Raw genomic sequence first — 13441 nt, forward strand, 5'->3', positions numbered from 1 at the left:
GAAACATAATTCAGTATTTCTTTTTTCAAGGGTAGCACTGCTACTTACAGACCTGTTACTAAATCTACGTATTACTCTGTGAAAAGATTTATTAAATCTACATACTTAGACTTCAACAAACAAAATTTGATAACACAATCCCAAGGGAAAAAATGGAACTCTCTGCATCATAATCCACAGTTAATTCCCGATTTACCACGAAAATCGTCTGTAGCTGCATTTAGATTGGCAACAGGCCATGATTGTTTGGCCAAACACCTGCATAGAATTGGAATATATCAGTCCCCTAACTGCCCATTGTGCAACTCAAACCAAGAAATGGATTCGGAACACCTCAAAATCTGTGCTTCAGTGGCTGACCATGATAATATCTTTGAAAAATATTGGAGTGCAAGAGGTCAAATGACTTTATTGTCAAACGCCTGGCATTAGAAAACAACAACAACAACATATTTCTTTTTTCTCGTAAGAGAAACTTTAATAACAATCTTTATTCTGTGTGAAATATAAACAATGACAAATATCGTTCATAGATGAAATTATGATTTTTCTAGAAAGTCCTATGTGTAGGCCTAATCTCTTCTCTGTTATGTACTAGTAGTTAGCACATCTGATTGCAAGACTACCGGCCTGGGTTCAAATCCTGGTTGGGACAAACTGGCTGGTTGTGTTTTTTTCTCAAGCTTTTCCCAACGAGCACAGAATGCATAGAGTAGACAAGAACAGCTTGGAGGTGAAGCCGCTTTTGTGGACAGCCGCCATTATGATGCTACCAAAACATTGGGCTCCTGGTTAGCACATGGGCAGTTGATTGTCATGTTGCTTCATTGTTTTAATTAATAAATGAACTAATTTCAATATGTCGTACAAAATTTTGTCCAATATTCTTTTGAGAAGATTAACTCCGTACGTAGATGAAATTATTGGGGATCATCAGTGTGGTTTTAGGCGTAATAGATCGATTATTGATCAGATTTTTTGTATTCGACAGATAATGGAGAAAAAATGGGAGTATAAGGGTGCAGTACAGCAGTTATTCATAGAATTCAAAAAGGCATATGACTCGGTTAAGAGGGAAGTTTTGTATGATATTCTTATTGAATTTGGTATTCCCAAGAAACTAGTTCGATTAATTAAAATGTGTCTCAGTGAAACGAACAGCAGAGTCCGTATAGGTCAGTTTCTATCTGATGCTTATCCAATTCACTGCGGGCTAAAGCAGGGAGATGCCTTTACTTTTCAACTTCGCTCTAGAATATGCCATTAGGAAAGTCCAGGATAACAGAGAGGGTTTGGAATTGAACGGGTTACATCAGCTTCTTGTCTATGCGGATGACGTGAATATGTTAGGAGAAAATACACAAACGATTAGGGAAAACAACGGAAATTTTACTTGAAGCAAGTAAAACGATCGGTTTGGAAGAAAATCCCGAAAAGACAAAGTATATGATTATGTCTCGTGACCAGAATATTGTACGAAATGGAAATATAAAAATTGGAGATTTATCCTTCGAAGAGGTGGAAAAATTCAAATATCTTGGAGCAACAGTAACAAATATAAATGACACTCGGGAGGAAATTAAACGCAGAATAAATATGGGAAATGCGTGTTATTATTCGGTTGAGAAGCTCTTATCATCCAGTCTGCTGTCCAAAAATCTGAAAGTTAGAATTTATAAAACAGTTATATTACCGGTTCTTCTGTATGGTTGTGAAACTTGGACTCTCACTTTGAGAGAGAAACATAGGTTAAGGGTGTTTGAGAATAAGGTGCTTAGGAAAATATTTGGGGCTAAGCGGGATGAAGTTACAGGAGAATGGAGAAAGTTACACAACACAGAACTGCACGCATTGTATTCTTCACCTGACATAATTAGGAACTTAAAATCCAGACGTTTGAGATGGGCAGGGCATGTAGCACGTTTGGGCGAATCCAGAAATGCATATAGAGTGTTAGTTGGGAGACCGGAGGGAAAAAGACCTTTAGGGAGGCCGAGACGTAGATGGGAGGATATTATTAAAATGGATTTGAGGGAGGTGGGGTATGATGATAGAGACTGGATTAATCTTGCACAGGATAGGGACCGATGGCGGGCTTATGTGAGAGCGGCAATGAACCTTCGGGTTCCTTAAAAGCCATTTGTAAGTAAGTAAGTACTAATTTCAATATGCCTACATGTGCTGCATAAGATCTCCTATAACGTAATAGCTATTTTGCAATGTTTTGGTAGCAACAAGATGGCGTCAGGTCATCAAAGTGGCTTCACTCCTTACAGTGGTATTAAAATGCTAGTGTCTACTCTATGCATTATGTGCTCATTGGTTTTTCCTCAAACAATTTAAAGTAAAAGCTAGGACATTTTTGTTGTTGGACTCTTGGGCTTATTTCGCTGTGATTAATTTCAACTCCATTTACGATGATTTAATAATTTCAGGTCGGCAAAAGATGCAAGAGGACGTAGTGCTGCTGACTTGCACACAGACTGCATCGTTCTGAAGGGGTTCCAGAACTCTCAAGGCGATGGAGGGGCGTTAAATACGGACTTCATCAGAACTGACTGTTGTGCAAGTTGATCGATAAATGGCACCAAACAGTGAATCACGATATTTATAGGAATGTGGTCCTACGGACTTCAACAATCATCCCTACGATAGTGGTAAGCCTCAGGCTGTGGTGTAAGCCATTGGTGTCCTTCTTCCATGAAAACAAAGAAAAGAAACCTGTGCTCCAAGATTCACCACTTGCATGGCAACAGCTTTGTGACTGGCGGTCATAAAACAAAAGAAGAACAAGAAATAATATTGAGTGATTATTGTCGTACCATCGGATCTATGCCCCTTCAGCGCTGTCGTCGTTCTTGGAAAAGTTAACGCCTCTACTCACCCCATTCCACCCGTTTCTCTCCCACTACGTCAAACGGCAGGCCACGAACCTTGCCGAATAGGGATGTTGCCAAACTTCCGTCAAACAGTGTCATGTCTCTTGAATATTGCTTATAATACTGTAAGGTTAATTATTACTTATTCATAATTTAATTTAAGTAGGTCTAATGACGCTGATTGACTTATGTAAAATGCTATTACTTGCTTAATAATATTTCTTTCACCACTCCGTGCTACAGTATTCATGTTGAGTTGACTGCAAGTGCAAATAAACTGTCCCGCAAGAAGGCTCAAAATTGTGAGTAGTGGGGGAGAGAAAGAGAGAGGGGTAGAAAAGAGAGAAATAGGAATACAGGGGGAGAAATGAATTGCCGAGGCTGAAAAGGAATTGAGGTTCAGTTCGCATATCTTACGGGGGCACAGATCCGATGGTCGGACTATAGAAAACTATGTAGGCCTAGTAAAATAGAGAAAAGTAGACGATATGGCATGTGAATCTTAGTGGTTGTTAATGTTTCTTTATGTGAACAAATGAAGACTTACATGCAGTGTGACTAAAATTAAATGAAGCAGAAAACACTGTTGTAGAACTGTACACTGTGTCATACATACAACAGACCAGTAAGATAATGAATTAATATACAGAGTGCCCAGGAAGCCTGTACAGTCTTATAAAAAAGTTTTGTCGCACAGATAGGCCTACTTTGTAAGTCCCAGAAAGGAGGCAGTACACATGATCAGAAGACAAGCGGCTTGGTTCACAAGAGAATGACTAGTTGAGCTAATAAAATTAGTTTTGTTTCGTTGTATGTCTGATCATGCACACCACCTGCTTTCTGGGGCTGTTGTAATTCCGCAAGAACAATGTTGTAAATACCTAGGAGTGTATTTAAACTCCAAACTTTCTTGGGGAGAGCATGTAGATAATGTTACGGGTAAAGCATGGAGGGCACTTCACTTTATTATGAGAATCTTGAGAAAGGCTAGCCCCAAATCGAGGGAAATAGCATATCTAACGTTAGTGCGACCGTTAATGGAATACGGAACTACATGTTGGAATCCCTATAGAATATATCAGATAAATTCCTTAGAAAGAATCCAGTATAGGGCAGCTAAATTTTTTAAAGGTAAAAGAGAAGATGGAAATGATACGATAAAAGAACTTAAATGGGAAACTTTGGAAAACAGACGTAGGAAAACTAGAATAACATCATTGTATACAGCACATCTAGGTGAGAAAGCATGGGTAGACATAACGGCTCGGTTAGAAAAGCCAACGTACTATGGTAGGAACGATCATGATTTTAAAATCAATTGTAGGAAACAGAAAACGGATGTAGGTAAATTCTCATTTTTAAATAGAACTATAAATGATTGGAATGACCTACCTGCAGCGGTCTTTGAGGGCTGTCCTTCCTTAAGGAGATTCAAGAATAACTTAAAAAGTTGTGTATAAAGTGCAAATTAAAATTAAGGTGACATTCAACATTTAATTTTTTAAGGTGACATGTATTTATCTAGCCTGACAAATTTATTTCCTTGGCTTGAATTGTAAATTATTTAAAAATAGCGTGTAAGAGGGCCTTAGACTAGAAATGTTTAGTTTAAATGTAGTTCTGTTTATAAGTATGCATAAGGATGTAATTATTTGACTTATTTGAACTGTTGTATCAGTGAAGCGAGGTGAGTCAGTGAAGTTATGGTTTTACAGTGCAGTGAATAGTTCCGATCAGTGATAATTTATAGCGTCAATGAAATGTGTTCTATAGTGTCAGTGAAATGTGTGCCAAAGTGTCAGTGAAATGTGTGCTAAAGTGTCAGTGAAATGCGTCATAGTGCCACTACAGGGAATGAGATGAGAGTAAAGTGAAAGACTATTGAAACTTATGTAGGACCTATACATAATTATGTAGGTTGTATTGTAAAATTAGGTATTTTATTTATGTTGTATTATTATTGTGTTAAATTGTATCGTGTATTCTTATTGTATTGTGTATAAAATTGTATATGTGTTGTAAAATTTTATTGTGTATTGTTAATATTGTATATACCACTGCCACCAGGTGCTTGCCCAATTGCAGTGTAAATACATACATATATATACATACATACATACATACATACATAAAGTATCTGTGCGACAAAAATTTTTTCTAAGACTGTACATCTCAAAACTCATATCTAGGTGGCTTTTTAGAAAGGCTAATAATCCACGCAAAGTCGTGAGAAAAATTTAAGTATGTGGTCTTAGTTTACAGTCACAAATAGTTTCAACATAATAATAGTTTGATACTCATCTGTATATTCTAATGCACTGTTGTAGATTCTCCAGATGAACTACACCAAAGCAGGTACAGCTTCCTTCCTCCTCCACTAATTACCAAAATAACATGCGGTTCAGGATGAATTACTAGGCAAATGTTCCGTTTCTCTAGTATTGCATCCTGAACCTTTCGAGTATTATATTGGTTAATAAAGTGGAGAGAAAGGAAGCTACAACAGTACATTAGAATATACAGATAATTATCAAACGATTTTTATGTTAAAAGTATCTGTGGCTGCAAACTAAAACCATGTGTTTATCACTATATACATCTCAGAAAAGCTAGTGAAGCAAAAGAGAATTAAGCCTCCTTTGGTGTAGCTTTTCTAGAGAATTAACTTTATTTACAGGCGGTTTATAAGTTTTATTTTTAAAAAATGTTAAATATATAAGTGTTTCTTTACATTTTGTTTAATTGTCATATGTTGCCTGCAGTTCAGTAGGTTACAATTGCATATAACATTATAGAGTGACTCCTAAAATATTTAATCTGAAATAGACCTACCAGTACCTAGTTTTTTTAAGATTTTTTTCAGACAGCTAACTGCAATGAATTTTTTTTTTTATTCATTACCTGAATTGAATTTATTCCTTCTTCCATTGTAATCTGGTGTTTAAATGCATTATTTAAGCAGACATAGTTAGCTTCATAATAAGCTATTATATGTGACTGTTGTAATGCAATTATTCAGCACCAAATGCCCTTAATGTATGGATTTTTCCATAATAGTTTCAAAACCATGCTGATAAGTGAAACGAAATAAAATATGTATGTCACCAAGTCAAGAATAAGACAGAGAGGTAAATACGGTACATAATAAAAGTAAAATTAGGCCTGTTCAACATTGGCAGAATTTAGTTCAGTGAGTGTTTGGATGAGTATATAAATTAAGAAGTTTAACCACTAATATATCATTATATATTAAATTAATATCCCAATCGTCACAGTTACTGACTTCTACCACTTACCCTTTACTAAACACACCTAACCTTCATCTTCTCATCTTCCTATCTTTTGCCATAATATCCTAACATAGACGGTCACATAATTTGGTTACACACTGCAACTTCTAACACTATTATGAAACTGATATTGCTGAGACTCTTGTATTATTCAACAATATATATTTTTGCAACTAATAAGTAGGTTCATTGATATTAGTTGCGATTTTTTATATTTTTTCCATAACCCCAAAACAATTTCAACAATTAATTGTCGCCATATTGTTCGCACTGTATTTCACACCATCTTGTGTTAAAGCATGGAAGTAGCAACAGAAAAATTAGACAATCAAATTATTCATTTGCAATCTATTTTGTATTAACTGAGCTTGCAATAAATTTCTGAACAAGTGGATTCAGAGATACAAGAAACTATGAGTCCAAAACTTTAAAGTCCAAAACAAGATAAATGTTATTTACCTTAATTGAGCTTAATTCAAGTGCGTAGGACACTGCCTGCAGACTGCAAGGGCGCATGTTCGATTCCAGACGGAAACGAGGATTTCTTTTTGTATAATAAGTTCTAGAATCGCTGCGCTTTCCATTTCAGTACAAAATCCTCCCTTCCTTTGGGATCTAAAGTGGCCAGCTTAGAGCATATAATTATTATTATTTGTCCGTACCTTTTTTACATGAATGGAAATTTTGTAATCCTGCAGAAAATCTCATTTGGAGATAGCTGAAATAAACGTTCAGTATTCTTGATATTGAAAAAGTCGTTTTGAGTCTTTTGTATTTCTGTGTAGCTATAGCAAAGACGTTTTTTTTTTCTCTCATTACAATCAAAGAGTCAATTTATTAGGAAATTATGCACATGAAATGATGTAATTTTAGTTCTAACATGGTTAAAATTACCGCACAGACATCTAAATTGCATGTAAGACATGCTATTTCATATAAAACAGTTTAATTGTACCAAAATTTAGAATGTTTAATGGTATTAAATCCCCTATTCAATGACAATGCTGATATGAACAGGATAAACCTAATCATACTATAGTTAAGTACTCGATATCATAGTTCGATATTCATTAATAATCGTAGCTCACATCACACGTGTTTTGTCGATATATGAACCGATCATGCGCACTGTAGTTAGTATTTGTACTAAAACATAACCTTACTTTGTTATGAACGTGTTTGCTGCGATATTCCGGCAATCTGCGTTTACTGTTAAAACTTTTAGAAAAGGATTATCAACAGCTACGTATTCGAGAAACATGGTGAAGTTCTTGGGACAGAAAGAAGCCATAAACATTGATCAAGAGTTGTTCAACGATTATAAATTCAGTGTTGACCAATTGATGGAACTGGCAGGTCTAAGTTGTGCTGTAGCAATTGCCAAGTGTTATCCTCTGGCCAGTTTAAGTGATAACAACGTGCTTGTGTTCTGTGGTCCTGGAAATAACGGAGGTGACGGATTGGTTTGTGCTAGACATTTAAAGTTATTTGGCTATTGCCCTTCTGTCTATTATCCGAAACGTACAGACAAACCTTTGTACCATAACCTAACCACACAATGTCAGGCAATGCAAATACCGTTCCTGGAAGAACCCCCAAGTGCTGAAATTTGTAAAAATTATTCACTCTTAGTCGATGCTCTGTTTGGATTTAGTTTTAAGCCTCCTATGAGAGCAGAATTTGTTTCTGTTGTCAATGCAATTCAGGAAAGTAAAATTACTTTGTGTAGTGTAGATATTCCAAGTGGATGGGATGTAGAAAGCGGTATTCCTGAGAGCGGAGGCTTACAACCTGACTTACTAATTTCTCTCACTGCTCCTAAAAAATGTGCTGAGAAATTTAGAGGGAGATTTCATTACTTGGGGGGACGTTTTGTACCACCGGCATTGGAAGAGAAATATAGCCTTAACCTTCCTGAGTATCCAGGCACAGAGTTGTGTGTAAAGTTGTAGTTACCCAGAAGTTATGGGTACAACATCCATTACAGAATTCAGAAGGAATATTCCAAATACATTGTAAGTTATATGTAAGTTATGGGTATTACAGAAAAAATATTGGGTTGTATTAATTAATTTTGTTTACAGTAACTTACTTTCTTTCAAAAGTTAGCTTCCAATTTTTATGTTTGTATTCTTATCTTTACAAAATAAATGTACAGTTAATAGCAGCTAACAATGGAGTTTGAATTTTAATTATGGCTTCAGCGATATTTTATTATAGACAGGAATAATGATCATGGACGTTCTTCTGAAATATAAATCAACATGCATGTTGTTTCGATGTAATCTACAGAAACGCAGAGTTGAAGAATATTAGATATCTGTGGTTATAATTCAATAATATGTACCGTAGTTCTGTTTCACACAAAAACAGAACCTGTTTCATTAAACTTACTATTTTTAGTAAGACTTTTGGGGAGGCTGAGACATAGATGGGAGGATAATATTAAAATGTATTTGAGGGAGGTGGGATATGATGGTAGGGACTGGATTAATCTTGCTCAGGATAGGGACCAATGGCGGGCTTATGTGAGAGCGGCAATGAACCTGCGGGTTCCTTAAAAGCCATTTGTAAATAACTGGGTAAAGTGGTTTATTTTACGACTCTTTATCAACATCTGTAATCATCTCGCGTCTGAATGATATGAAGGTGACAATGCCAGCAAAATGAGTTTCCGGTCCACTGCCAAAAGTTACCCAGAATTTGCTCTTAATGAATTGAGGGAAACCCTGGAATAAACCTCACAACAGTGGACCTCACTAAATTTAATATCTGTTTTTCTACATGAAATTGGACGGCCAAGAAATTTACGTTCAAAATTTTCCCTTGTTCTGCAACACAGTTTCTTTTTCTGAATATTGCAGAACACAAGAATATAAACTGCACTTAAGATTAGCTAATTCACTGCATATCTTTACTGCCGGTTATCAAGACTGACGCAGCTAAGTCGTGGAGTGATCAGCCTGCCAACATACCACAAGCCTCATGGAAGACTTTAGATGTAAATTTCCTGGCCACCCAGTTCCATGTAGAAAAACATTAGTAACTATAGTGATTATCCATGTTGAATCTTTCGTACACTACTTTTAACACTTGAATATAAATAATTGAGCCAACAACACTACAATGAAGAAGTGAACACAATCAAATACATAGCACAAGGAAACGGTTACAACCCAAACATAATAGACAACATCATAAGGAAGACAAAACAAAAACTCAACAAACACAAAAACACACACAACACAACACAAACACAAGAAATACATCACACTAACATACGAAAACAAAATCATGCACAAGATCGCATCCTCATTCAGAAAATAGAAATACAACATAGCATACAGAAGAGAAAACACACTACAAAGACATCTCAACACACAAACAACACAAACAAATAAATACAACCGCATAGGTGTATACAAACTCATATGCACTAGTTGCGACAGTGTCTACATTGGACAGACAGGCAGATCATTCCAAACTCGATACAAAGAACATATGAAAGCAATAACCAGAGGACACAATGCATCTACATATGCCGAATACATAACTAATCCTAACCACACATACAATAACATAAATACGGACATGGAAATCCTACACATACAACCCAAGAACCAAAAACTCAACACACTAGAACAATATGAAATATACAGACACACTAAAACACACCCTGATCAAATTCTCAACACACAGATCATACACACACACTATTTGACACAACTCTTCATCACACGAACGCACCCACACAACAGGCAGCGAAGTTGAGATAGCGCCGGGATCTAGTAGGCTCTGAGGATGGTGTCAAGCAACACCGAAACAGCTGTAAGCCACACACGCTTACATAATTAACACGAGTAAGATCGCCATTTAATCAATTATTTGCAGTGATTAGATTTAATGAAAAAGATTCTGTAAATAATGTGATGTGAATTATGTAGGTCTATCACACAAGGTAGTCAACATTTTCAGCATATTGAATGTTATTAATATAATAAGGAAGCGCCCCCAGTTCATGGATGCAAGCAGCAGTAGTAGCAGCAGGACCTGTGGGTTGGTCGACAGAAACACCAGAAACGTTCACTTGGACTCACTGTACAAGCAATTCCATTTACAGTGATTTAATCATATTATTTGTATGGTTACATAGTCATCGAGTATAATTGGAACTACTTAAGAATGCCCAAATGTTATTGCACCCAATGAGGACCATAGAAATGATTGTAACTGTGGTGAATAGCGTGAAAATTACTGGAAAGTGTGAAATAGGGCCTTACTTACTTACTGGCTTTTAAGGAACCCAGAAGTTCATTGCCGCCCTCACATAAGCCCGCCATCGGTCCCTATCCTGAGCAAGATTAATCCAGTCTCTATCATCATATCCCACCTCCCTCAAATCTATTTTAATATTATCCTCCCATCTACGTCTCAGTCTCCCCAAAGGTCTTATTCCCTCCGGCCGACCCCTGCTCTATAACAACAGTGACATTCAAAAGAATGTTCAGTAATCTTGAGGAGTGTTACAAAACATGTCTAAGGAATACTGAAGAATTTTTACAACATATATACCTACATTACTGGTTGATACTGCATGTTTCTCAATTAAATTTCATGTTCTTTAGTTTCGGTGTAGGTACTTTATCCTGGGCCATGCTGTGAATGAGATGGAATGTCGAATGATAAAGAATTCACATCCATATTACAGTTGGTTTTCTCAATGAAAAATCGCAAATTTTAACATTTGCGTGGGACACAGGAGTACTAGTACTATCACCGGATATAAAGTGGTAAGAGACAGATAACTTATGTAGTTTAAGGGAAGTTATGACTGAATTTTTTAACTTCTACATTTTTCAACCGATTTTTATGATATTTTGGAAACACATATATTGTACTCAGACTATCCTGTGCCAGGTTTCAATTGTGTATGTCACTTAATTGTCAACATACTGCAAATTACATTATTAAATAAATAATTGCCCTTGATAAGTACCTTGTATAACAATTTTCTTCTGATTACCTTGAAAATTTTTTAAATAAACTTCAGATATGTACAAACTAGAATCATTTCGATTTTTGTGTGTGATGAATATTGCAGCAAATAAACACTTTTGAATCTTCAACGATTTAAAAAAAAATGTTATTTACCTAATTAGAAGGTCAAAAGTCATATAAAAATCACGACATATTAAAACCCAATACGAATTTCGTTTCTTGTGCACATTACAACATACTCATCAAGTTTGAACTCATTCTGACATTTCATTTCATTTCATTTATTATATTCCATAGATCTTACATGAGCAATGAAGCTTTAAGATGTGGAACAAGTCAAAATTTTACAATATTAAAATTACAATTTTTACAGATTTACAGATCTACAATTTTTTACAATATTTTGGCGAGATGTAGTGAGTTGAAGTGAGGCCCGAGGATTCGCCAAAAGATTACCCGGCATTTGCCTTTTGGTTGGGGAAAACCTTGGAAAAAACCCAACCAGGCAATCAGACCAAAGGGGTGAAATGAAGTGAGGCCGAAGACTCGCCATAGACCATCCGGCTTCAGTCCCACAGCTGGGGAAAACCTCGGAAGAAAGCATTCAATGAGACCAAAGGGGGATCCAACCCAAGCCCGAACACAGCTCCGGATCAGCAGTTGTAGCTGCATTGTGCCTGTTCTTTGGCCATTGAGTGGCATACATATAAGACACAAAATACACAATATGCAAAGATAATAATAATAATAATAATAACTGCTTTATTTTTTCCTGGCAGAGTTAAGGCCGTAAGGCCTTCTCTTACACTCAACCAGGATTAAAACTTCCTTACATACAACTGGATCGGAATTAAGTAATTACACACTGATACAATTTAGTTATATAATGAGATCAAAAGAGGCAGTTACATAAAATTTACCTCATAAAATAAAAATAAACATAATGGAATACATATTAATGTTGTTAGAATCAAATACGAATCACATAAAACAGAAGCCGATAATTCAATAAAAAATGTACACAGTAGAAATAAAAATAAACACATTAAGTTAGTATACATATTAGTATTAGATTACAATGAAGTAGGATTTACATAATTAAACCAGAAACCGACAATTGAATAAAATGTACACAATAAAAAATAGATTGATAATAAAAAAACAACACAGTTGGATACATATTTGTGTTAAGTGATAAATAGGTACAGGACAAATCCTCAAGAAATACTAGCTTCTAACTAGGCGAAAAAAAGCAGCAAAACCATGGAATGTTATGTGTGTATTGGAAAGCAAGAGAAAAAATGGCGCAAACTACTTTAGTCTCATCATCATTGAACAACAACAACATTTTTACAAAGTATGATGTAGTACACTAAATAGAATTGAGGTTATACTTCTTTTGGTGTATGTTGGTACAGTTGGTTAGGAAGAGAAAGTTTTTTCTCACCAACGACCTGCTTTCACCCCTATTGAAGGACAATACAAAACTCTCATTAAGGCTTAAGATTTTCCAGAAGAACTGAACACTATTATCACATCTTTCTAAATGCCTCACTTCAATAAATCAGTTGGTGGTTATCAGAAGGGCTAGGATTTTGTTCACCTGTAAATTATATTAAAAAAAAACTACCCAAAAATAAGGCATTTATGACCTAAAATCCTTAAAAAAAATACCCTAAAAGTTATTAAAACTGACCTAAAAACAAATTTTACATTGTGAATTTGGCATTGTACAGAAAGAGGTTTAGTAGACCAACTCTTTTTAGTAATAAACATTAATTTTTATAGTTGGATTCTAGTACGGATATTGAAGTATACTATATTATTTTATTTATTTACTTCTTTAGTCCACCCCATGTATTGTGGGTCCCTATCACCACGGCATGGCACGTCCTCAGGTTGCGGATAGAGGAGACAGCCTCCAGATATGGAGGGTAGCTGCGAATATATTGAATAAGCAGTCGTGGACAGCCGATAAGGGGTGGTCCTCCAGCTTGGGGGTTGGGCGAAGGGCTAACAACCCATCACCGTAAAAAAACAGCTTGTTACGAATCCTTCAAATAAGCCTCGGAATGGGACTGATTCTCTGGCACGACCACAGCAAAGGATTCTCTGGCACGACCACAGCAAAGGAATAAGGTTTTGAGATTTGGTACTTGGAATGTTACTAGTCTTTATAGAACAGGAGGGGTAACATTAGTAGCAAAAGAACTAGCTAGATATAGAATAGACTTCGTGGGAGTACAAGAGGTTAGGTTAGATGGGAATGGCATA

At 35.9% G+C, this 13441-nt stretch overlaps 3 protein-coding genes across 3 annotated transcripts in view; 2 read left to right on the top strand and 1 right to left on the bottom strand.

Moving 5' to 3' along the window:
- LOC138712391 (zinc finger protein 271-like) overlaps nucleotides 1–6314 on the bottom strand; it is a 27456-nt gene extending 21142 nt beyond the window's left edge. The window contains exon 1 of the mRNA XM_069844096.1: nucleotides 6176–6314. The gene's annotated coding sequence lies outside the window, so the exon portion shown is untranslated. The remainder of the gene's footprint in view (nucleotides 1–6175) is intronic.
- LOC138712395 (uncharacterized) overlaps nucleotides 1–8344 on the top strand; it is a 94305-nt gene extending 85961 nt beyond the window's left edge. The window contains exon 4 of the mRNA XM_069844144.1: nucleotides 2436–8344. Within this exon, the coding sequence (XP_069700245.1) occupies nucleotides 2436–2574 (139 nt within the window). The 3' untranslated portion in view covers nucleotides 2575–8344. The remainder of the gene's footprint in view (nucleotides 1–2435) is intronic.
- Nucleotides 7212–8344, top strand: Naxe (NAD(P)HX epimerase). Its single transcript, XM_069844128.1, has one exon. It carries the CDS (start codon nucleotides 7339–7341, stop codon nucleotides 8119–8121), a length of 783 nt encoding a protein of 260 aa, XP_069700229.1. The 5' UTR covers nucleotides 7212–7338; the 3' UTR covers nucleotides 8122–8344.
- Nucleotides 8345–13441: the final 5097 nt, after the last annotated feature.

The sequence above is a fragment of the Periplaneta americana genome, chromosome 2, assembly GCF_040183065.1.
Source record: "Periplaneta americana isolate PAMFEO1 chromosome 2, P.americana_PAMFEO1_priV1, whole genome shotgun sequence".
NCBI lineage: Eukaryota > Metazoa > Arthropoda > Insecta > Blattodea > Blattidae > Periplaneta > Periplaneta americana.

Coding starts and splice junctions, on each gene's coding strand:
- Naxe (XM_069844128.1), top strand. CDS start 7,339: ATGAACGTGTTTGCTGCGATATTCCGGCAATCTGCGTTTACTGTTAAA.